The sequence below is a fragment of the Enhydra lutris genome, unplaced genomic scaffold, assembly GCF_002288905.1.
Source record: "Enhydra lutris kenyoni isolate GAN:26980312 unplaced genomic scaffold, ASM228890v2 scaffoldscaffold29, whole genome shotgun sequence".
Taxonomy (NCBI): domain Eukaryota; kingdom Metazoa; phylum Chordata; class Mammalia; order Carnivora; family Mustelidae; genus Enhydra; species Enhydra lutris.
In genome coordinates this window covers 19,144,976-19,169,857 of record NW_019154113.1, presented here as the reverse complement: position 1 = coordinate 19,169,857, position 24,882 = coordinate 19,144,976, and the positions used below count along the sequence as shown (strand labels likewise).

General features: G+C 50.0%; 2 protein-coding genes across 2 annotated transcripts in view; one reads left to right on the top strand and one right to left on the bottom strand.

Annotated features, from left to right (window-relative positions):
- LOC111152718 (homer scaffolding protein 2) overlaps positions 1-16,198 on the top strand; it is a 78,255-nt gene extending 62,057 nt beyond the window's left edge. Inside the window, exons 4-9 of the mRNA XM_022511301.1 lie at positions 3,525-3,617; positions 9,220-9,326; positions 12,260-12,416; positions 14,151-14,261; positions 14,842-14,922; positions 16,008-16,198. Coding sequence (XP_022367009.1) covers positions 3,525-3,617; positions 9,220-9,326; positions 12,260-12,416; positions 14,151-14,261; positions 14,842-14,922; positions 16,008-16,196 — 738 coding nt within the window. The 3' untranslated portion in view covers positions 16,197-16,198. The remainder of the gene's footprint in view (positions 1-3,524; positions 3,618-9,219; positions 9,327-12,259; positions 12,417-14,150; positions 14,262-14,841; positions 14,923-16,007) is intronic.
- On the bottom strand, positions 2,667-3,024 carry LOC111152722 (transmembrane protein 258-like). The gene is given in 2 exon segments (XM_022511306.1): positions 2,667-2,839; positions 2,842-3,024. Coding segments are annotated over 2 exon segments (240 nt in total). The 3' UTR covers positions 2,667-2,782.
- Positions 16,199-24,882: the final 8,684 nt, after the last annotated feature.

The window sequence follows — 24,882 nt, the reverse complement described above, 5'->3', positions numbered from 1 at the left end:
CCCAAGAGAGAACATGAGTTAAGAAGCCATTAAACTCATTAACATATAGATGTGGTTGTCCTGTGGGCCCAGGGGAGAAGGGTAGGGCCACGAAGGGGTGTCCGGGACGGAGGAGGAAGAAGCCATTGGAGCTGAAGGTCGATACCCTAGGCTTAGGGTCTCCAAGAGTAGAACCAAGGTCTTCACCAGGTAGGGATGGTCAGGGTGAAGTAGGAGAAAGAGGGAATGGAGGCCCCAAGCTCTGTCCAGAAGTGACTGGCTCTGTCAAAGCCTGGCAGAATTTTACATACTGACTTGGTTGCCAGTGTCTTCTACTCAGCTCTTGGCCTCCTGGGAGGCAGAGCTGCATCTGGTTGCACAGTGTACTCGCCCCGGCACTCGGCTTTGTGCACGACCTGGTTCAGGGACGGTGGAAAACACTTGTTCACTGAAGGAGCGAGGGCTCCTTGGACTGTGTTTGTTGACTGAATGAGAGTGACACTGGTTAATGACGTTTCCAATGTAGTCTAGAAGCAACTTCAAATAAGACCCATGAGAGAAAGGGACCCTGACGGGGACAGGAAGGATCTGTGAGAAAGCGCTTCTGGTTGGAGAGGCTTGCGGGGGGAGAGGCGTCCCCCCACAATTACTGCGTACAGTGTGGCTGAGACTCAGTCAGCAAGGGGGGCTCTTACAGCTTCCTTCAAGTCACATTTGACTTTTAATTGATACTGGATACAAAAACACTGAAAATAAGACCTTTAAAAATCCAGTCTTTTAATGTCTTAATAAGATAATAAGGCCTTAATAATAAGGCCTTTAATGTCTCAATAAGGCCTTTATGGTGCCTACAAAAAACCTTTCCCGGGCCCATGTTCATGTTCCGAGGGAAGCCCGGCCTCGCTCTCAGGGGGATCCGGTCGGGTCAGCTGAGGAAGCAGGAGGAGGGAGTGGGGTGCTCCCAGACACCGAACCACAGTTCCTCGCTGAGCGCTTTCTCATCTGTCCAGTGAAGGAAGAGCTGTGCCCTTCTTAGGCTAGACCTGTGCCTTTGACATGATTTGTTCTCAGGTGGCCAGGGGAGGGGGCGTCTGTCTGGAACCCAGAGTCCTTCATTCACCCAACAAACCGACTTGCACCTGCTTCATGCTGGCGAGGAGGCCGAGGGGAAAGGCATGGAGCCCACCCTCAAGGAGTTTCTACATAAGGTGTTCACTTTAAGGGCCCCCAAAAAGGAAGCAGGCCGGGGAGGGGCTCTGTCCATCCCTGCTGGACCTCACATGTGTTACCCAAGTCATGTGGTTTTCCTCCGACAGCTGTGAGGCGGCTACATACAAAACCCCGTGGCTCTGGCTGTATTTCTGGTCCTGCAGGAGCGACACGGGTCAGAACAGAAGGGCTGACCTCTCCCGCGCCAGCCAGGGCACATCGTTCCCCGGGGTCTGTCATCCGGCGAGGTTTCCCAAAGCAGACCGCTGCCACCTGCGCCGTGCCGGTAGTCAGAGGGTAGCCCGCGCTCCGGAGTTAATGTGTTCTCAGCAGAAGCCCCCGAACAGTCGGCAGCCCTGCTCCCTGCCGGCTCCCTGTGCCCGGCAACCGCACGCCGCTCTCTCTTGCTTTGTGATGCCGACCCACCCTCCCAGGATGTTCTCTGCTCCAACTGTGTATTTGCTAATTAAAATCAGTTGCCTTGTCCGTATCCATAAGCCCGTGATTGATTTGATTGCCCTGGCATTTGAAGGATGTTTTTTAGCATGGAGATATTAGAAACAGTTTTTTTAAAGGTAGAGAGCATCATATAATCAACTCCCATGTACATATCACTAGGCTCAGTGCTTATTAACATTTGCCACATTTCTTCCTCTCTTTTATTGTTTTTGAGGTCTTTTCTTTTTTTTTTTTTTTAAGATTTTATTTATTTATTTGACACAGAGATCACAAGTAGGCAGAGAGGCAGGGAAAGAGTGAGGGGAAGCAGGCTCCCTGCTGAGCAGGGAGCCCAATGCGGGGCTCGATCCCAGGACCCTGAGATCATGACCTGAGCCGAAGGCAGAGGCTTAACCCACTGAGCCACGCAGGTGCCCCTGTTGAAGTACTTTCAAGGACATTGCAGACAGCAAGAGATTTCAGTATCTGTCTCTAAAAAAATGACGTTTTCCCTCATGACCATGACATCATTGGCGTTTCTTTTTTTTTTTTTTTAATTTTATTTATTCATTTGAGAGAGAGAGCATGTGTAGGGAGGGGCAGAGGGAGAGAGAATCTGAAGCAGACTCCACACTGAACACAGAGCCTGATGCAGGACTTGATGCCATGACCCTGAGATCTTGACCTGAGCCGAAGCCAAGAGCCTGACACTCAGCTGACCGAGCCACCCAAGCACCCCAGTTTCCCCCCAGTTACAGATGGTCTATTCAGCACAGGATACGGTCATAGGCTACATGTTGCCTTTTGCTGTTTTGCATTTTGCTATTTTATATCTTAAGCTGTTAAAATCTTGAACAGTGCCTTCTCCCCAACTCTTGATCTTGTTGGTTTCTGTCATGTTGTAGGAGTTCTTGGATCTTTCTATAGAGATGGTGAAGTTTAGGGTGGACTCTTCTGTGATGCAGCTACACTTATGTTCCTGCCATGGGAGGCGCTTGTTTTTACTTCTTCATTTTTTTTTTTTTTTTTTTTTTTTTTTTGGTCACACATCTGCCTTTATTGGGAGCAGCGGGTGGGACACTTTCAGCAACAGTAAAAAAATTAATTTACAAAAGCAGGAATTCAGTGAAGCCGCCTGGCTGGAACCCTTGGGAGCTCATACGTAGATGCCAACCCAGAGCAGCAGGAAGAGGACTCCAAAACCCATGAAGAGCGCGAGGCCACCAAGGAGATGAGGAGCTCTTTGTAGATATCCCGAGTGTATTTGGTGGAGGTAACCTCATAAACGAAGAACCAGGCCGTAAAGAACATGCCAATTGCCAACAGCACCACGGTCAGATGAGGGAAGACAGCAGGGTTCACTGGGCTGGTGTATCTGCTCATGGCCTCGAGCTCCATTTTGCCAGGCACAGGGTCATCCACCGCTCCGCCACCTTACTTCTTCATTATTAAACTAGCTTCAGCAGCCTGGAAGTGATCAGATCAGATCAGGGGCGCGAGGCGGGGTGGGGGGGGGCTCAGTTACGCAGTCCGCTCTTGGTTTCAGCTCGGGTCACGATCTAAGGTCCTGGGATCGAGGCCCGTGTCAGTCTCCGCGCTCAGCAGGGAGTCAGCGAATCAGCTTGAGGTCCCTCTCTGCTTTTGCCCCTCCCCATGCCCCTGGGCGCTCTCTCTTTAAAATAAATAAATCTTTAAAAAAGCGATTTGGATCTGACCTCTGCTGGTAGTTAGCTGGAAGAAGCGTTCCTTATGTTCATTTCTTTCTCATCTCAAATAAAATCATCTTCTGGATTTATACGGTTTATTGACTTAAGATGAGTGCAAAGCCCTGAAGGCGGGTTCTGAACACCGGTGCGCGCGGGGCGGGAACAACCGCAGTAACTGCTGTTCGCGCTCAGTTTGCAGAGAAGTTCCAGGAGGTGAAAGAAGCCGCCAGGCTGGCCAGAGACAAGTCCCAGGAGAAAATCGAGACCTCGAGCAACCATTCCCAGGTACGCAATTTGTGCACAAAATAAATCTGGCGTGGGATCAGTAAGTGGGACTCTTTGTTCCTTGTCACCTTTGACAAGAAATAGGGACTTGCGGCAGGAGGGCATTTTGAAGGCTCTTCCGGCGGCTCGCATGCTCCCACTGAGGTGGATAAGACGTATTTACACGAGACTCGGATTTTCCAGATGTGCTGGTGTATTTTTGACAGGAAGATTAGAACCGCCGCACACCCCTGGCTCCTCAGAGGCATTTTCTGTCACTGTGTTTCCACACCAGAGAGAAGCAGGGTGTTCCCCTCCTGTGCTGGGAGGTGTGCCTCGAAAATACGGTGTCTTGTGCCCGCGACACGGAAAACTTGGTTGATGCTAGAGAACCCCGGTCTCTGTTTTGTTTTGTTTTGTTTTGTTTTTAAAGAGAGAAAGCAGAAGTAAACTGTTTGGTTTTTTTAAGATTTTTATGTATTTATTTGACAGAGATCACAAGTAGGCAGAGAGGCAGGCAGAGAGAGAGAGGAGGAAGCAGGCTCCCCGCTGAGCAGAGAGCCCAATGCGGGGCTCGATCCCAGGACCCTGAGATCATGACCTGAGCTGAAGGCAGAGGCTTTAACCCACTGAGCCACCCAGGAGCCCGTCTGTCTTTATGTTTTAATAAAGTTGGACAGGAGATGGTGTTCCAGCAGCTCTGGATTTAGCAAAGTAGATGTGGCTTTACCAGAAATTGAGTGTTCTGTCTACTTGAAAGTGTGATGATTGACCAAAAGGAATCTCTTTTAACCCAAAGTAAAAATCCCTGCCTTCTTGATGTCTGGTTTGGCGTACGTTGTGGTGCGCAGAAGGCCTGACTGAGGGGTAAGGTTCTGCTCAGAGAGACAAGGGAACAGGAGACATTGGGGGGAAGGTTCGGGATTAGGACTAAGCAGGGAGCAGCAGCAAGACGGCCGGGAGTCTGCCTGGCGGGAGCGGGGTGCGCTGTGGGAGGAATTAGAGATGTGCTTGGAGATTCTTCATTTCTAGTTTATTAATTATTATTTACTTAATTGTTATTGGGTCGTTTGGGCAGACATTGGAGGTGTTGCGTGATGGTCTCTCTGGAATCAACATGAGGGTTGCTTGCAGGTGGGAAGGAAGTCGGCGCGACAGACAGTGGGCAGATGGGCAAGGACACAGCCCCGGGGGTAAAGAGGAGGGGGTGGAGGTTGGGGACAGCCAGGGGACTAGGCTGTCAAGTTGGACATTTTCGAGTTGCTCGTCTGCTTTGAAGAAATAATAGCTGAAGCCTTGGGTATACCAAGAAGCAGTGTGGGGGGCTGGTGCCCGGGGGGCTCAGTGGGTTAAGCATCGGCCTTCAGCTCAGGTCATGATCCCAGGGTCCTGGGATCGAGTCCCATATCCAGCTTCCTGCTCTACGGGGCGCCTGCTTCTCCCTCTGCCTGCTGCTCCCCCTGCCTGTGCTTTCTCTCTGGCAAATAGATCAATAAAATCTAAAACAGTAAAGAAAGAAAGAAGCAGTGGGGAAAGGAGGGCAAAGCTAGAGCCGTGGGAAATGCACCCAGCTGTGGGAAGAGCGCCCCGGAAGACCGCAGAGAAGGAGACCTCTCCCTGTCCCCGAACCCGAGGCAGGAGCGCGCTCCGCAGGCAGGGCTCTGCGTTTGTCTGCTGCCCAGGCTGGCCCTGAGGACCCGGGATTTCCCAGCGCCTGTCCTGGCTCGTCATATGAAAGACGCCCCGTGTGAATTTATGGGATGTGTATTAGGCTTCAGGTGGACAGGAACTTTCCTGAATCTTTCTAAAGAATCTTTAATATGATCTGAATGATGCTCTTAATTTCATATACTAATTACCATACTGAGTAAATCGCTGAAGACCTAGAAAATTGGATACGGGCAATGGTCCATAACCTAAAGAGTTTCTAATACATGATCTTTTTCTGAATACCACGTATTATAGAATCATCCTTGAACTTCATAATCAGAAGTTCTTTATGTAAGGTTTCCATTTTAATGTTTGTTTTTACCAAAAAAGTATTTTTTTAAAAAAATTTTCAAAGGTTTATTTAGCCATTTGAGAGAAAGTCTGGGCATGGAGGGAGGGACAGAAGGAGAGGGAGAATCTTAAGCAGGCTCCCTGCTGTGTGGAGCCCATAGTGGGGCTCTGTCTCACGACCCTGAGATCATGACCTGAGGTGAAATCAAGAGTCAGACGCTTAGGGGCGCCTGGGTGGCTCAGTGGGTTAAAGCCTCTGCCTTCAGCTCAGGTCATGATCCCAGGGTCCTGGGATCCAGCCCAGCATCAGGCTCCTGGCTCAGCGAGGAGCCTGCTTCCTCCTCTCTGTGCCTGCTTGTGATCTCTCTCTGTCAAATAAATAAAGAAAATCTTTAAAAAAAAAAAAAAAGTCAGACACTTAACTGACTGAGCCACCCAGGTTCACCCCCCAAAAAGGTTTTGTTTTTTTTTTTTTTAAAGATTTTACTTATTTACTTGACACAGAGGACACAAGCAGAGGGAGAGGGAGAAGCAGGCTCCTTGCTGAGCAGAGGGAGAGGGAGAAGCAGGCTCCCTGCTGAGCAGGGAGAGGGAGAAGCAGGCTCCCTGCTGAGCAGGGAGCCCGATGCGGGGCTCAATCCTAAGACCCTAGCTAGGATCCGGACCTGAGCTGAAGGCAGCTGCTTAACCAACTAAGCCACCCAGGCGTCCCCCCAAAAAGCATTTAAACCTTAAAAAAACAACTATATCCCTAAGGTGCTATTTTATATATATGTATTAATTATATGTCAGTTTTTTTGTCTCCAAGCTTTAGTTTTCATTTATCTTCCTGACGTTTCCCCAAATGTAGAGATCATTGTACATTTTTCTGTGCTTTTTTTTTAAGATTTTATTTATCTATTTGACAGACAGAGATCATAAGTAGGCAGAGAGGCAGGCAGAGAGAGAGGGGGAAGCAGGCTCCCTGCTGAGCAGAAAGCCCGATGGGGGGCTCGATCCCAGGACCCTGGGATCATGACCTGAGCCTAAGGCAGAGGCTTTAACCCACTGAGCCACCCAGGCGCCCCTTTTCTGTGCATTTTTATTGGAAAACATATATTTGCTTGCTTTCCTGAATCTCTTAGGGAAATGAACACTTTGGGCAAGTTTTCCAAATATTTGAAGATCTTAAAACATCTTATATGGGTCTTATCCTGAAGGTGAAAGCAATACTATTTACTGTAGAAATCAAAACCGTGTGGTAGTCTAAACAGGAGAATGGGAACGACCTGCTTTCTCACCACACAAAGACACTGTTCATGTTTAGGTGTGTTCCTGATACAATTTTGTAATATATTTTTATATCTTTTTTTAACCTTTTTACTTTTTTTTTTTTTTTAAGATTTTATGTATTTATTTGACAGAGGTAGATAGCGAGAGAGGGAACACAAGCAGGGGGAGTGGGAGAGGGAGGAGCAGGCTTCCCGCTGAGCAGGGAGCCCAATGCGGGGCTCGATCCTAGGACACTGGGATCATGACCTGAGTCGAAAGCAGATGCTTAACCGACGGAGCCCCCCAGGCGCCCCAACCTTTTTACTTTATATTTCATGATCATTCCCCTGTGTTTTCAAATATCCCTTTTCAAAACTACCTTAATGGCTAGCATTTGTCTGTATAGCAACATATTCCATTAACCCACACTTTGGGACATCGATGTGATTTCTAATTTTCAGGAACATAAATGACCCTGTGATCAGTGTCTTTGTACATCTCTGCATTTGGTAATTTCTATAGGATAAATTCTTGAGACGCAAGTATTAGGTTAAAAGGTAGGGACATTTTAAAAGCTTTTGACAAACACTGCAGACTTGGCCTATAGAAATGTATGATTCTGACTCCCACCAGCAGGGACTGAGAACAATTTTTTCCTCCCACACTCTCACCAACAAAGCTTTGTTGACTTGACAGCAGGAAAATGTATTGTTGGCTTTTTTCATTTCATGTTTCTTTACCAGTGAGATTAAATATTTTTTGTGTCGATTAATTCTATCCATTTCTTCTTCTGTAAATGTCAATTATGTATATTTTTCCTTTTTTAAAAAAATCAAAGTGTTCATCTTTTTGTGTTGACTTTTTTTTGAGATTTTATTTATTTGAGAGAGAGCAAGAGAGCATGAACACAAGAGGGGATAGGAGTGGGGAAGAGGCAGGCAGAGAGAAAGGGAGAATCAGACTCCCCGCTGAGCAGGGAGCCTGACTCAGGGGCTTGATCCCAGGACCCTAGGATCATGACCTGAGCCAAAGGCAGAGGCTTAACCAACTGAGCCACCCGGGTGCCCCTTTTTGTGTTGCTTTCTAAGAATTTTATTTTTTAACATGTTTATTTTTGAACATACTCAAAGATAGGCAGAATTGTATAATGAACCCCCATGCAACACACAGATCAGCTTTAAACAATTAGGAATTTATGATCAGTTGTTTGCTGGGTGCCCCCCTCCCCTTCCCCCTGAATTTCAAGCAAATCTCAAACATCATTTCATCCGTAACTACGTCAGCATGTGGCTCTAAAAAGACAAGGCCTCTAAAAGGTTTTCAGATACTAAAGGTATTAACATCTTGTTTTTCATATATGCAAATGTTCGGCAGCCGATATTTTCCCCAGATTTTTGTGCATTTTTAATTTTGTTTACGGCATTTTGTTTTTTTTCCGGTGCAGAAATTCAGCGTTAGTCAAATGTAGGCATCGTTCCCTCCGTGGTTCTTTCCTTTGCCTTTATGCTCAGTGGAGGCCAAGATCTAAGATCTTCTCCAAGAGCAAATGAGATTTCACCGCCCTGTGGCATGACTTATTACAGAGAGCATTTCAGAATATTTATAATAACGCTGACGAGCCGTGGAGGCCACACACACATCCACAGCTCGTCCCTGCTGGTTTCGCGCGTCTTGCTCTCTCTCTGGCCCCAGGGGCTATAGGTTGTCCCCATTTCTGATACTTTTTCTCCTTTTCTCACTTACTCTTTCTTGTTCCCTGTTGTAAACCCCACTCCCCTCTCCTCCGTGGCTTTGGTGTTGAATAAGGGAAACCGGGTATTCAGGCTTGTCTGGAGGCTCTGTGGAGTGGGGTACCATGACGGAAGTGTGCTCTAGTCAGGAAGGTTCACACGCTTTCTCAGCTTTCCCTGGACTCCTCCAGGCCTTTTTCTTGGGTCTTTTTTCTTTAACAACTTTTTTTTAAGGATTTTATTTATTTATTTGAGACAGAGAGATACAGAGAGAGAGAACATGAGCGCAGGGAGCTGCACAGGGAGAAGCAGGCTCCCCGCTGAGCAGAGAGCCCAATGTGGGGCTCGATCCCGGACCCCAGGATTATGACCTGAGCCAAAGGCAGACACTTAACTGACCGAGCCACCCAGGTGCCCCCTCCCCGCCCCAGTTTTTAAAATTAAGTTTCCCAGGTAGAATTGAATGATTGCTAGCCTCTCGTGCTAGTCTTTGCCGTGTTCTGGTCTGATGAGTTGGTTGTCCCCCGCTCATGAACACACTTTCTCATTATGCCTGACCTGCTGCTACTATGAGCAAATCCGGTGTGAAGGTGACTCACTTTGGCCCGGAACCTGGGTGTGAAACCCCGTCTTCTACTCAGGTGTCCAGCGTCAACGGGACAGACGATGAAAAGGCCTCTCATGTGGGTCCTGCTGACGCACAGCTCAAGTCTGAGAACGACAAGCTGAAGATCGCCTTGACACAGAGGTACGGCTGTTTACAATCCACTCGGCCTTTTCCCAAGGTCAGTGCCTCCCGCGGCCTTTCCCACCAGGCGGGGTTTCACGAGGAGACCAGGTCCTGCTCAGAGTGTCTGGTCTTGTCTCCGGGCCAGAGGAAGGCCAGCTGGCTTCATGGCTGTTCTCTGTCTGACCGCCCAGACCAGGAGCGTGTGTGCCTGCCTGTGTGTGTGTGAGATTTCTGAGTGTGTGAAAGAGGGGTGTGTGTGTGTGTGTACACAAGTGTGAGAGAGACTGGTCCCTGTGCTTCTGTTTTGTTCTGGTTTTTTGAGGAAACAAATATATCATTGATTTGTACAGAATAAGACTGAGTCTCGAACATCCAAGAAAAATCTATAAAAAACTAACTATTAAGAATACAACCTCTCACAAAAATCAATAGCTTTTCTAGATACAAACAAGCATCACATAAAATATGTATTTGAAGATGAGAAATTCCTTTGTGATACGAACTAAAACCATCAATTACATGAACTAGAAACATAAATACAGAAAACTTAAGGGCACAGAATCTCTGTGAAGAAAGTTTTAAACTGATTTTGAGGGCCATAAATGAATAATCTAACAAATAGAAAGATACATTCTATTGGGAAGTGGTAGAAATGTCTTCATATTTTAAAAAGAATCCATTTCCTATAAATGGATGCATAAATTTAACACAGTCCCCATAATAAGATCAACATGATTTTAATTTTTAATGACTACACAGGCTGTGCTTACATTTTCCTGTCTTGAGAGTGTGACCCATTTCCCGACGGCTGGGCTGGCCCCGTGAGCCCGCTCAGAGCGGCTGTCCTTGGGAATCACACTGTCCTCACCCCGGGCGGGGGCTGGGCCACCTCCCCACAGCCTTTCTGTGGCTGAGAAGCTGCTCTCCCCAGACTTGCCCCATTAAAAAGCTGGATCACATTAACTCCATTTTACAGGAGTAAACTGAGGAAACTGAGTCTCGGTGGTAAAATGAGTCCTTGCCTAAGGTCACATGTCAAGGCGATTTCCCCACCGTCCTGCCTGCTTTTCACTTTTGTTGTTTAAGACACAAGATGCTGTTGGATGAAAACGTTTCACCCCTAAAAATAAAGGTTTTTTAAATTCCAACCTAATGAACAAGGGCATTCTAGGAATGGGTGTGAAGCCATTTCCCTAAAGCAGCTTAAATTCTCAATCATGAGTTCTGAGATTAACCAGATTCCATCTTGCTATTTTTTTTTAAGATTTTATTTATTTATTCGAGAGAGAGACAGTGAGAGAGAGCATGAGAAAGGAGAAGGTCAGAGGGAGAAGCAGACTCCCCATGGAGCTGGGAGCCCGATGCGGGACTCGATCCCGGGACTCCGAGATCATGACCTGGGCCGGAGGCAGTCGTCCAACCAACTGAGCCAGCCAGGCGTCCCTCCATCTTGCTATTTTTTGCCTGTGGTGTTTGAAACCGAAAGCTTGTATTTCTAGTCACGTTCCTCTGTCCTTGAGGCTGTGGGATGGAGGAGAACACAGGTTATTGAGAAACATTCCTATTTACTTACCCCCCCCCCAAAAAAAAGGCCTTTAGAGACAGAAGTGACATCAGCCAGGCCGGATTGATTAGAAGCTGGACACTTTGAGTGGGGTGTGTCCTGCGTGTCCTGTGTGCCCATGTGTCTGTGTGTCCACATGTCCTGTGTGTCCTGCGGGTCCTGTGTGTCCTGTGTGTCTTGCGTGTCCTGCGTGCCCACATGTCCGGAGTGTCCATGTGTCATGCTGTCCTGTATGTCCTGTGGATCTCGTGTGTCCTGCGTGCCCACGTGTCCTGTGTGCACTGTGTGCCCACATGTCTGTGTGCCTACGTGTCCTCAATGCCCTGCGTGTCTTGCGGGTCCTGCATGTCCTTGTGTCTTATGTGTCTTGCATGTCCCGTGTGTCTTTTGTGTCCTGTGGATCCTGCATGTCTTGCGTATCCTGCGTGCCCACATGTTCTGTGTCCGTGTGTCCATGTGTCCTGTGTGCCCACATGTCCTGTATGCCCTGCGTGTCTTGCGGGTCCTATGTGTCCTTGTGTCTTACGTGTCTTACATGTCCTGTGTGTCTGTGTGTCCACGTGTCCTGCGTGTCCTTTGTGCCCACATGTCCTGTGTGTCTGTGTGTCCTGCATGCCCATGTGTCCTGTGTGCTCACATGTCTTGTGTGTCCTGTGTGCCCACATGTCCTGCTTGTCCACGTGTCCTGCGTGTCCTATGCAGCTCTGGCCTCGGGGCACCTGCAGCTCCGCGCACGTGTGGGCTACAAAGCCAGGAGGCAGAAGGACCATGAAAGTCACCAGCCCCTTAGGGGAGCCCAATTGCAGTTTGTTTCTTGAAACTACTCCTCTGTGGAGCACATAGGATGGAAGACAAATGCGAGGTTGTTTTGGTCACATGGAGGCGTCCCACAGACCTGTGGACCTCCCCCACCCCTAAGGTGACATGAGGTCGGCCAGGGGGACACACAGTCCCTGTCCCCTCTGCCCTCTGGGCGTCGGCTCTGGATTCCCTACAGGCTGGGAGGAGGCACAGGTTGTCCCATGGAGCTGGGCTGCCCGTCACCCCCAGGGTCCTGGGTGTCATGGATTCCTGAGACCCTCGAGGGCCCGTTTCAGAGCCTGCGACCTTGGGGCTCGCTTCAGGAAGGGACAGGACAGCGGCGTCTTGGCAGGGGCTCCGCAGGGAGCGAGGGCTTCCTTCGCTGCTCCTTCCCCAAGAGTTTTGTGCTTTCCTGAAGCGATTCTTTAAGAAAGCAGCCCGGCAAGGTGACCTGTTGGCACTAGAGAGGCTCCAGCCCTTCGTGGCACCTGATCCCCGTGGCTGGCCGGGGGGGCCAGGGTATGGTGTGGGGTCAGGCGGGGCGGGTGGCCCCCGGCGTCCGGGTCACCGCCTGGCCCACCCGCAGTGCTGCCAACGTGAAGAAATGGGAGATGGAGCTGCAGACCCTGCGGGAGAGCAACGCCCGGCTGACCACGGCGCTGCAGGAGTCGGCCGCCAGCCTGGAGCAGTGGAAGAGGCAGTTCTCCGTCTGCCGCGACGAGAACGACCGGCTCCGGAACAAGGTGGGTACCCGGGAACCAGGGTCCCCGTCCGCCTCGCTTGTCCCGCCGCCCTCACTCGCCCCTCCCCGCGGCGGGACGAAGCGTCGCTGTCGCTCCCCCCACCTCCCCACTTTCCCGAGCAGGAACACGAGGGAGTGAGCAGGTTTCATCTGGCCTCACCCCTTGATGCTGGTCAGGGGTGGCCCTCCCGTGGCACGCTCCATGGTGCATTCATTTTGGGTAGAGGACAGGGATCCAGAGGGTGAGCGAGGACAAGAGATTCAGGGAACCACAAGGAGCGTTCCCTGTGCCGCCCGACTGCCATGCCACTGCTGCCAGAAAATCCCCCATGGAGACCCGGGGTCCCTGTGCGGCCGTGCTTTGATACTCAGCACATTGGCCTGGCAGGCCGTGGGCAGCGGCTACCCTGGAAGTGGCAGGAGGACACATCACCCCAAGACAGGTCTTCACTCTCCCTGGCCCCCCATCTGTAAGCTGCCCTGAGTGTAGCCTGAATGGGGCCACCAGAGGCCACTCCCCTGCTCGCCCATCTTTGCTGCAAATGGCACATAAAACTGCCTCCTGTCATTGTTTCTCTTCCACGCTGCAAGTGCTGACCGCGAGGGCACCGGGCCAAGTGCTGACTCCGTGCGTTCCCTGCCGGGGCCAGGCCGATCAGGCTGCCAGCGGGATCGAATGCCCTGTCTTCTTTCCAAGCAGGGAGCTGGCTCTGTCCCTTTGCATGAGTGTGACAGGGGAGGAGAGGAAGTACACTCCTTAGAGTTTGCTGCCTGACTGGGAAGCACTGGGAACTTGGTTTCCAGGACACCAGGTAGAAGGTGGTGGAGTCCCCAGTGGTTCCTGGGGCTGGGGGTTCAGACCCCGGGGGCTGGCGTGCAGCTGCCTCTGAAAGTGTCGTCATCGTGACCACCCAGCGCCCTTGGCCTTGAGGACTCCCGCCTGCTTGTGGGACCCCACCAGTACGGGGCTTTTGCGTTACTGCTGGTTCCCTTCTGCCTCGTACTCTGCACACACGCTCTGGCCGCTGGGAAGCGCTCAGCGTCGGAACGTAAGGCCAAGGCTGTGAGGCCTTTGAACCCCTTCCGAGGGGTCAGGCCTTGGAAGGGGAGGAGAAGGCATTCTGGGGATTCGCCCGTCCAGCCTGTACCTCTCAGCTCTCCCGGAGGAGGCTCACCACAGGCCAGGCCCCTCCTGCATGCGTCAGTAAGGAAAGGTCACCCGGGTTTAAAATGTTTGAAGTGTCATTGCATCTCATTTGGTGGCCAGTGGCCCACAGCGTTGATCAGTTCTCTTCCCTGCAGTCTTAATCCTTTCAGATGAAATAGAATAATTCAGGACATGATCAAGTGATGTAAAAAGTCATTATGGGGAGAAGCAGATAGATTCATGGGACACCTGGTCCCTACTCGAGACAAGTCCTTTAAAGCAAAGTGCCGTTCCTCCCTGTGGCGGTGAGTGGGAACCGGAAGCCGGGAGCATCCCGTGGCCAGGTTTCGTGACTGCCGTGGCTCTGCTGGCGTTAGACAGGGCGTCTTGTGCACACAGGGCAGGGCGGGCAGCCCCGCGGGGGAGCCACATGGGGTCCGCTGGTAGCCACAGGGAACAACGCATAAGTGGGTTAGTTCATGGTTCGTCGAGAGAGCGTAAACAGCCGTAGTGAACTTCAGCCGTGCTGAACAGCTCAACGGCCGGGGTGGGGGAGCCTCCCGGCCTCAGCCTGCGGGTGTGTCACAGATTGACGAGCTGGAGGAGCAGTGCAGCGAGATAAACCGGGAGAAGGAGAGGAACACGCAGCTCAAGAGGAGAATCGAGGAGCTGGAGTCAGAGCTGCAGGAGAAGGAGACGGTGAGTGGAGGCGCCCGCCGGCCCTGTACTCCTGGGACACGGCAGGTGTCTTGGGGTGGGGGGTGTGTGACCAGCCCCAGGGGGGAGGGGGTGGCAGCACAGGGGGCCAGCCAAGAGCTGCACCGAGGCTGGGACGCAAGGGGGAGCCGGACGTTGACGAAACAGTCGGAAACATTTGTAGGTGATCTGTCCTCGGAAGTGGCCAGCAAGAGCCCCCACTGTGCAGGCGTTTGTTTTCTGGGGGGAGGGGGGCGCAGGACCGCTAAGTGCACAGACGCTGGAGACTGGACCAGGCACCAAGCCTCCCAGCCTCAGTTTGCCGAGAAGAGGGGGTGCTGAGAATCCCTGTCTCTCTGTGGCAGTGTACAAGCTTCCCGCGGTAACGCATGTGACACACTCAGCCTTCGAGGTTACCGCGTGCTGAGTACTGACTCCACCACCTCTGTTATTATCGAGGACGGTGTAGACTCCAAGAGCTGCTTCCGCTAATGTACACACAGATCATGGGTTTTTAAGGTTTTCAAGAAGACGTTTTATCTGACTTGCTTTCATATCCTTTTTCAAATTTCGTCCCTTGTAGGAATTGAAAGACCTCCGTAAACAAAGTGAAATCATACCTCAGCTCATGTCAGAGTGTGAATACGTCTCTGAGAAGTTAGAGGTAGGAGGGCCGCCTCCCTTCACGTTGGCCCAGACCAGAAGGCATCCATGGTGTTACTCATTTCTCTGGGGCCTCCCTTCTCACAGCTCCCCTGGTAAAGAAGAGTGACTTTCTAGTCAGGAGAAGCCTGCAGTCACCCCATGACCGATGCCATCTCTGCCCCCCCAGGGGGCAGACTGGCTTGTGCTTTTTGTGCTTCTTTCAAAGTGGCCTGTGCAGAGCCGTAGTACAGGGACCATGTCCCACCTCCAGAAGTCTCCATGGAGCCTTAGGGCGGTGAGGAGCGGGGTGAGGGCAGGGCAGAGAGTGTAAGACCCAGAGCAGGGCCACCTCTCTACTCCCCAGTCAGTGACCTTGAGCATGACCTTGAGCGGTGCCCCTCACTGGCCTCAGATTCCTGATCACGTCCTCTTTCACCTCCCCCTACTTCAGGAGCACGTTATTCAGGTGTACAACCCCAGTATCAGTCACTGGTTCCTGTAAACCCAGAAAGTCAGCCCCTGGCTGGGTGTGGGGGGCACCGGCCTATGCCTCGGTTAGGGACTCAAAGCCACCCTGCCCTTAGGAGGAGCCCAACTGGCTTCCCAGTCACACCACTTGATCCCAGAGCGGGGACTGCCGGCCCTGAGTCTGGCACGGCCCATCCTGCCTCACTGAGGACAGGGAGGCCTTGGCCTCTCCGTGGAACCAAGGAAACAAGTTATTGCGTGGTTTGTCCGGTTTCTTTCTCCCATAGCGGAGCTCACGTGTGGTCTCTGTGGACCCTTCTGGGAGGAGGGCCTGCAGATTTCGTCTGCTGGGCCTTTGTGAAAGGGCCCACTTGCAGCCGGCTCCTCCCGCAGGACCCGAGCTCTGCACCGTGTAGGGCCGTCCTTTACCAGGCCACAGTGGGTCCTGCGCTCTGCCTGTCACCACCTCGGCCGGGGAACAGGCAGGAGAGCGGGGCGCACCGGGATGCCCCACATTCTGCGCTGATGTTCCCAGTCACAGGCCCGGGAGAGGGGACAGCTGGGCTGTGGCGGGGTGTCGGAGGACGCGCCCCCTTGGCTCCGCTCCAGGCCCTTCTCGCGTTCGTCTCGCTCCAGGCGGCAGAGAGAGACAATCAGAACCTAGAGGACAAGGTGCGGTCCCTCAAGACGGACATCGAGGAGAGTAAGTACCGCCAGCGCCACCTCAAGGTCGAGCTCAAGAGCTTCCTGGAGGTGCTGGACAGCAAGATCGACGACCTGCACGACTTCCGCCGCGGCCTCTCCAAGCTGGGGTCCGACAACTAGGGGCAGGGCCGGGGGCGGGGTGGGCGGGGCGTCCTCCCGTGGGCGGTGCTTCTGTCCGCGCGGGCCGGGTGTCCGAGGGCCGGGGGCGGGAATGGGGGCGGGGTGTCCTCCCATGGGTGGTGCCTCTGTCCCCGCAGAGCGGGTGTCGGCGGGGGCGGGGGCGGGGTCGCGTTTGCGCTCGGGTGGTGGGTGGTGCCGTCGCTCTCGCCTCTCCGGCCTGGCCAGGCTGTGGACCCCGGGAAGCCGCTGACTCAGGAACCCGCGCCGGGTCCCCCGCCCGCGGTCACGCGGTCAGGGCGGGGACGGTTGTATCTTTTCAAGGGCTGTTGCAACCGCACCAACTGAGCAAGGTGTTTTCTGATCCAAATACGCACACCCTTTACACCTTCGCGCGGAGTGTTTGAGCGTCGGCAGGGCGCCCGTGCGGGGGCGGGGGGCACGGGGAGCAGCTGTCCTGGGGTCAGAACCAAGATGCTTTCCGGCAGCCACTTAGTAGATGCTGGTCGAGAAAGAACAGGTGTCGGGGGCGCGCGGGGCCCGCCTGCCTGCCCTCCGCCCGCTCCCTCCCACCTCTGGTGTGTAGGGTTGCCACAACGTTCCTTTCCCGGGTTTTAATTTTGGAGCAGATCGCTGTGCGGTGGGAGCCACACGCGGTGATGGTGCCTGGCATAGAGTAGGTGCTTAATAAATATTTGTTCAACTAAACATTTAAACAGCACTTAGTGTTTTAATCAACCCCCCAGCGGAGTCCATCGGACCCTGTTGGACAGTCCATCCTCTTGCTGCGCTGGACAGGAGTTCGACTGATGGTGTGCAGTCCAGCTTCTGGATTGCCTCTGGGTGCCCCCGGGCAGGGTGGGTGGCAGAGGAGGCAGCAGGAGCTGGTCCGAGGCCGCTCACTAGCCCATCCATGCTGCTCTGCCCCTGGTGCCTTTGAACTGGGACCACCCTGTTTCTCTAGGGTGGGGATGTAGGCTGGAACCCCATAATTGGGACTGGACAGCTAAGAAATAAAGCACAGGAGTCCTCAAGAGATAGTCTGCTCAAACTGGCTGAGCTTTGGCCTTAGCGACAGGAGCTTCTGCCCCTGCCCTCTTTCTGTTCCTGCTGAGAAAAGGACCAGAGCCATAAAGCCCTCCTCTCTTACTGAGTTTCTCAGCAGGGCTGGGGGCGTCTGGGCTCCCTGCATGTGGCAAGATGGTTTGAATCCCTGGCCATGGGCATTTCTAAATGCCTTTCTGTGTGATGGAGTCTTTGGTGTCTCCTTACCCCCCTTGCCTGCTTTGGGAACCACCAAGAGAACATCTCCTTCTAGGAAGAGTTTCTAGAATTTCCCCCTAGTGGATCTGGGTGAACAGTGAAACAGCCTGAGGAGGCAGGTGGGCACACACAGATGTGAGCCAGGCCCTGGGATGAATCCTGCTGTTGAGACCATGTCTCTGAGCAGAGAGCTCCTGTCCGGATGAGGGAGGGAAGGCCAGCCAGCTGGGGCACCTGGGCACCTTGGAGTGTGGGGGGGGCACCTGCAGGCTGGGGAGCAGCTCCGCTTGGACACATTGGGCTCATGGCAGACAAAGTGGAAATTATGGTCTCTGGTGGTCTCCGGATCTTGTGCTCCGGTGGCACCTCTTGGTGACTTGACATACGCTGCTGCTGGCCTGCGTTTTCCCCAGAGTCCCAGATGGCTCTCAGGGGAGTAGCAAGCAGCTCCCTGTTGGTCAGGAGCCCAGAGAGCTGGGCTGGCCATGATTCGGCCCCGTGGCCCAGCGCTGGCTCCAGGGGCTTCTTCTCAGGACAGGTCAGCCCACCTACCAGCAGACGGGACCTGGAGCTAGCTGCCTGGGAGCAGTGCACGCTGGGATCCCAAAACCTCAGCTCCAGGCTTCAATGCCCGCCACCCCGTCTGCTCAGTGACTTACAGATCTGGAAGGAACAGTCTTGGCTGACTGGAGCCTGCTGGGTGTGGGGTGGGGGCACAGTCACAGGAAGATAGAGTTGCCAGAGCTCTCTGTGCATCCTGCAGCGGTGGCAGTGGGAAGCTCTGTGGGGGCAGCACTGTGACGGTGGGCTGCTGTGACCCTCCATGGTCAGGACCCGTGGTCCCTGGGCAGTGTGGCCAGCGCCTTCCAGGTGGTAGGATCTGCACTGTGGCCTCTTATGTTGCAGCCCAGGAGCCAAGAGCAGGAGGGGCTCCCCTTGGGGGGGGGGATGTCAGGTTCAGCGGGGAAGGCACCCCAGCTATAGGAGAGCGCTGGCCGTTCACTCCCTTCTGCTTTTCTCTAAAGATCTTAGTGCTTCTTCGCTGACTTTATTTAAGAAAAGATGGCCTGGGGGCAGCACAGAGGGTCTGTGGAGAGACAGGCCCTGGCACCACGAGGGTGGGTCCCATGGGTGCTGCCTGTATCCCACCTTCTGCCCGAGCCAGTTCCATGCCCTTACTTACGGGAACATCTAACTACACAGATGTCCTTTGGTCGCCCTCACCGAGGCCGAACATGGGCCTCACACCCGCCTCGCACTTGTGCACCCGCCGGCCAGGCCATGCTGCTCGGCCATGTCGAGCCATGACCCCGCTTCCTTGCCAGGTCACATCTCCTGAGGTTGATGTGTCCAGGGCTGGTCACCTGAGCAGGGATTAGCTTTTTTCCTGCATCTGTGAAACCTGGGGCCTGAAGGAGGCGAGGTGAACCGTGGAACCCCTTCATCATAATGGGCCTTAAAAATAATTTTCCTCCTGGGACACCCGGGTGGCTCAGTCAGTTAGGCAGCCGACTTGATTTTGGCTCAGGTCATGATCTCAGGGTCCTGGGATTGAGCCCCTTATGGGGCTCCCCACTCAGCAGGGGGTCTGCTTCTTCCTCTGCCTCTGCCCCTCCCCCTGCTCATGCTCTCTCTCTCTCTCGAATAAATAAATTTTTAAGAATAATAATAATTTTCCTTCTAAGTATCTACCCAACTGCATCAAAATCGAGAAGGATGTGGCGGGGGGTGTGGGGAGTCTTACTAGTGTCCAGGGAATGTAGCCCCCAAATGACAGGTTGGGACAGTGTGGTCACGCCTTGAAGGTAGAGTGAGCCAGCATCCACAGAGAACTGGAGCTTGGGTGGCCCATCTGTCCTGTGTGCTGTCACATTACACCTCAGGTGGGTGAGAGCATTGGGCAGTGTCATTCCCCATTTTGCAGATGGGGAACAGAGACAGTGACATGCCTGTCACCCAGCAGCCTCATAGGCTCCGCATCCAGCTCTTCCGGACCTTGGTCCGGTGTCTTTCTGGGCGCCATGCCACTGCTCTTCTCCTGTGACCTTTGCGTGCCAAGAAAAACGTTCTCTGAGACCCTGAGGAGGGCACGTTGCAGTTAAGTTATTTTAATATATGTCCACAGCAAGTGATGATTTATGAACGAGTGAACCAGAATTATATTTATAGTCATTACAGACCGTAAGTTCCATGTTTGAATGTCTCTGGCTCTGCAGAGATCTTTCTGAGAGCGTGTTGGTTAAAACGATGTCCATGCTCTGAGAGGCCAGATCTGCAGAACACAAACATTGCAAGTTCTTTGTTTTTGGCTTGCTTTGGTGGTGGTAGAGCGGATTGTCCAGAACAGGTGGGGAGCCCTGAGAGGGCAGAGTGGTAAGCCGGGTTCCGGCTGGGAGGTTGTCCAGCCGCTGCCCACTCCTGCCCGGACTGGAGCCAGCTCTGGGGAAGGAGCAAGCCAGCCCCATGGTTACAGCAGGGTGAGCGGGACCTGGCTTGACCTCCAGGAGGACTGTCCAGGCTTCCTGTGGACTGCTGCAGACTCAGACAGCCCGTGGACTCTGCCTTGAGGTTTGGGGGTACCTGGTGGGTAGATACTGTATTTGGCGTGAAGCATCGGGTCTGGGGTAGTACAGAGTAGAGCTCAGGCACTTTCTGGAAACACTGCCATCTGCCATTCTAAGGGACTGCTTTTGTCTAGAAATTGAGGTGGTGTTGGATAAGAGCCAGCCACCGGGCAGGCCACAGACTGTACTGGGGTGTACCTTAAAAGGGGGCAGCTGTGATGGGATTTTAGAATAGGCATTCAAAAGAATCTGCCCTTTGAGATGGAGACCGTCATGCCCTTTGCTCGTCACTGAAAGTGGGTTGTTTGTGCCATTGGTCCTTCTAAAAGTCACGACTCTTTTATTTCCTTGAAATGTCACTGGATTTTTGAAGCACTGACAATTTAAACTAGAAGTTTGCAAATCATTGTATGTATTTTCAAATGATGAGCATGGTTTAAAAGGAGCCTAATTCTGAGTACATGATTTCTTCAAAAGGAACATCATATATTTGGAGGGGCGGTGGCGGTGGCATCACAGAGAGGGAATCCTGTGCAGAAATGTATGTTCTTTACATGTCTTTTCCATACACCTGCCTCAAGGGTATGGGGTTTTCCTCTTTAAAAACCAGCCAGGCAAGAAGGTGACTTTGGTAATAATTTGGCAGCTGGATGGAATGTTCTAGTGAACTTAGGAGTGTGTGCGTGTGTGTGTGTGTGTGAGAGAGAGAGAGAGAGAGATTGGAAAAAGTGGGAGAAACTATAAGGAAGTGTTTTAAATAAAAAAATATAGATACCTAAGAATGGTCTTTGATAATCTTGGTAGTGATGCTGAATGTTCTGGAATCTTGTTTCTGAGGAGAAGAGTTTGTGTGTCTTTTGTTTTGGGTCGAATTGTACAGAGCCCTACTCTCTTTGATGATGAAGAGCCTTGTGAAAAGTGGTCCCCCAGGCCACACAGACCCCTGGGCACACCTGGCAGAAGGCCAGACTGTGGGACATTTTGGCAGATGATTGACAGGTCTAATGACTGGAGCTGTGGGGAACGTGTTACTATTTTTACCCTGTTGTACTGCTTTCAATGTAAAGTCCTGACTTTAAATAAATTGTAGCAATGTTTTGTGATATAACAGCCCATTAGGCATATCTTATATCAAATATAAAAATTTAATGATTAGTATGAGGTGGTCATGTGGACTCTCCCAGAAGTATGAGGGCATGTTTTTTTTTTTTCCCTTCTTAAATGCATTTTTGGAACCTAAATAATATATACATTTTTCAAAAGAAACTACAGATGAGTGAAAAGAAAAAAAAATCACCTGCTATTAGACCATCTGATTATAACCACTGTTAACATTTTAGTATATTTCTTTTCAGACTTTTTTTTATGTGCCTGTATTCATTTCATTTCTTTTTCATGAAATACAATTATGTTATACATAACTGTTTGGTAACTTTTTTCAATTGTGACATTATATCATGACTATATGTCACTCAAGAGGTAAATTTCATCATTTTTAATGTCTGTATGGGTTTTCCCACGGATACTTGGGTGGTTCCCAATTTTTTTTGGTCACGGTCAAGGATATGATGAAATCCGTTGGTCTAACATCTTTGTAAACTTGTCAGATTTACTGAGGATCATTTCTAAAATCGGACTCGGTAGTTGTGAAGTATGGGGAGCAGCTGCTCCGGGTCTCCTCCTGTCCTTGCTGGGCACACGGGAGACTGCACTCCAGCCCCCTCATCTGAAGTCATGCAGGGTCTTGTGACCTTCTGGTCAGTGAGACCTGAGCAGAAGAGACCTGGGAAGCTCCCAGGCCGAGACTGTGAGATGCCCATGACCCGTTCTCCAGGCTGTGCACCCTTGCCTACACACGGGGTGATGTCCCGGCCCTGGGGCGTCTGTCAGCCAGGGTCCTTGAGGGACTGCAGAAGAACCTCCTTCTCCCCTCACGCCACCCACCCACGCGCCTGCACAGACATGGAGCGTGGGGTAAATGGTAAGCCTCGGGCATCACGCCACTGGGGTTTCAGGGCTAATTTGTCACTGCAGCATAACATGTCCTATCTGGACTAACAGAAAAGGCTACACATGTTTTAGGACTTTTAATATATATTGCCTCTAATTGCCTTCCTGAAAGATGATTCCAAATTATACTCCCACAGCATTGTGTGAGAATGTCCTGCTCCCCTTTTAACACTGGTGTTCCCGTGGGGCGGTGATGCTAGTTTCGGTATGCGTTGTTTGATTCAAGTGTGACCCTCACTAGCAAAACTATCGATTGGAAAGTATTCTTTTGTACTTCACTTATTCATCTCCTCTGGCCCCTTTTCTCATAAGATGTGTAGCTTTCTTAGTGATTTCTAAGAAGTTCTTCCTTTCCCCATAAATATCTCTAAAAAAAAAAAAAAAGTACGTATGGCTTTTTAAAATGTTTAGACATTTAAGCAGTTCTTTCTTTTTATTCAAACCTATCTTTTCCTTCATGCCTGCTACCTTTGCTGTCAGGCTTATGAAGATCTTTCGGATCCTAATTCCAAGACTGTATAAATAGTCATCAGGATTTTATTCTTACACTCTCATTGTTTTTAAGCAGTTAAATCTATGGTGGGTGGGGGGATGGGTGAACAAAGGGAAGGAGATGAAGAGCACACACATCATGAGGAGCAGTGAGTGAGAGATAGGCTTGTTTGATCACTATATCGCATGCCCGAAACTAATATTAGTGCATGCACTATACTGGAATTAAAAAAAAAATAGGCCAATTAAAAAAAAAAGTTAAATCTATGATCCATCAAGAATTTTTTTCTCCAAATTGGGGAATGCGTCCTTTCTCTACAGATAGGAAATTCCATTTTTTACTGTATACCCAATCCTTCTATATCATTAAATGTCCTTCCGAGCTTTCTGTGTGACACGTCTGGTACTGGTACCCCACTGTTTGCCATCACATGTTTAGACTAAATGTCTCCACGAATTAAACTTTTTCAAAAAAATTTTAGTACTTTTTGTATATGACTATTTCTAAAAGAAATTTGGGATCATTTTGTAATGTTTAGAAGAATTGGGCATTGGATCATGTAAAAATTTATAGCTTACTCCTATAATTCTTCAGAGAGAAGTAACATCTTTATAATATTTCAACTTTGATTTCAGTAACTTTATAAAGTATTATGTAACCTTGGTATATTTTTTCTAGCATGGGTAATTTTTGAAACTGCGCTTCTATTGTAAACGAGCTCTCTTGTTCATTGTATTTTCCAACTGCTTACTGTTTATATAAAGCACTACTTTTTTTTAATGAAAATTAGACTCACTGACTTTTATTTAAAGCATAAGAGCTGTATAAATGTACACATTAGGGGAAGACAGAGAGACTCAAATTTCAAAATGAAAATCCCTCTGCCCTAAGATAGTCAACAGTTGGTGCATAGTCCCCCAATTTTTTTTTCTAAAAATGTTTTTCTCTTATCCTTCTGAGCATATGCTACACTACAACTCTTCCACTTATTGCATTTTTTACTTGGCAATAGATCTCGGGTATCTTCCTGGGTCAGTACACATCAATCTACCTCGTTCTTAGCTCTGCATAGAGAGCAGTGAGTGCGTATTCTGGTTTATTTAATGTGGCAGTTGGTGGTTCATCTTGTAACCAGCCAATTACTGAGTTTTCTTTTCTTCTAATGGTTTTGTTGTTATTCTTTTGCCTCTCTCAGGTAGATAATGGTTCTGTGGTGATGATAATTTTACCTCCATATTTTTAATTATCTTATTTCCCTTCCTTATCACATTGATCACTTTTGGAAGAACGTTAAGTAACATGTATATAATTGTTCTGGTTTTGTACGTTCTTCATAAATGTATTTTTTACTTAGCAAGAATACTTCTAGTGTTTCTCTAGAAGTATAAATTTGACTCTCAGTGTAAGATATTCTTAACATTTGAATTTATATATTAAAATGATGTCTTTCTAGTTTGCTGAAAGCTTTATGAGTAATGGATGTTAGAATTTTATTAAATTCCTTTTTTTCACATCTGTCAAGATGATCAAATGGTTTTTATCATGACCTAAGACAAATCTTTTTCATAGACTTGTTAATGTCTTAGCTCTCTTTGCATTTCTAGAAAAACCTGGTATCGGCATAGTGTAGTGTTCTTTTAATACAGATCTCCACCCAGTGTTAACAGTGGTTATTTATGGTGGGTTCGTTTATGGTAGATTTTTATTTTGTGTTCTTGTCTGTATTTTCTGATTTTTCTACAGGTCTCATGTCTTACTTGTATAATAAAAAGAGCTTTAAAGTATGAAGAATATTCTGAATTTGGCTTGCTCCTATCTTCAGATTTTTCGTTGTTAAGATGGATAGTTGTGTGATTTTTTTTGTCCTGCTTTGTCAGGTTCTGGTGTTGGGTTTATGTTAATTTCTTTAAAAACAAAACAAGAACTTGGGGAGCTCTTGCTCTCTTTTTTTCTATGCCCTGGAAACAGTTAAAATAATACTGAGAATTTTTTGCTCCTTCATGTTTTTATAATCTGTGTAAAACTGTCCAAGTCTAGTGCCTTTTTAGGAAATAATTCTTTGACACCTTTTAAAATGTTTTCCAGGCTCATTGGTCTCTGCAGACTTTCTTCCTATTCTGTGAGTTTTGGGCCATTTAAGTTTGTTAATAAAGATTCCATTAAGATTTTCAGATTTTCCCGTGTGGAGTATTATCCTTTTTCATCCATAACATTGTGTGTCTGTGCTTTCCCTTTATTCTGAGTGGTTTTTCCAGAATTAGTTTATTTTATCAGTCTTTTCAAGGCACTTAAATCCTAATTTACTCCTTTACCGTTTTATGATTTTTTGGTTAGTTTTTGTTATTTCCTTAATTTTTTT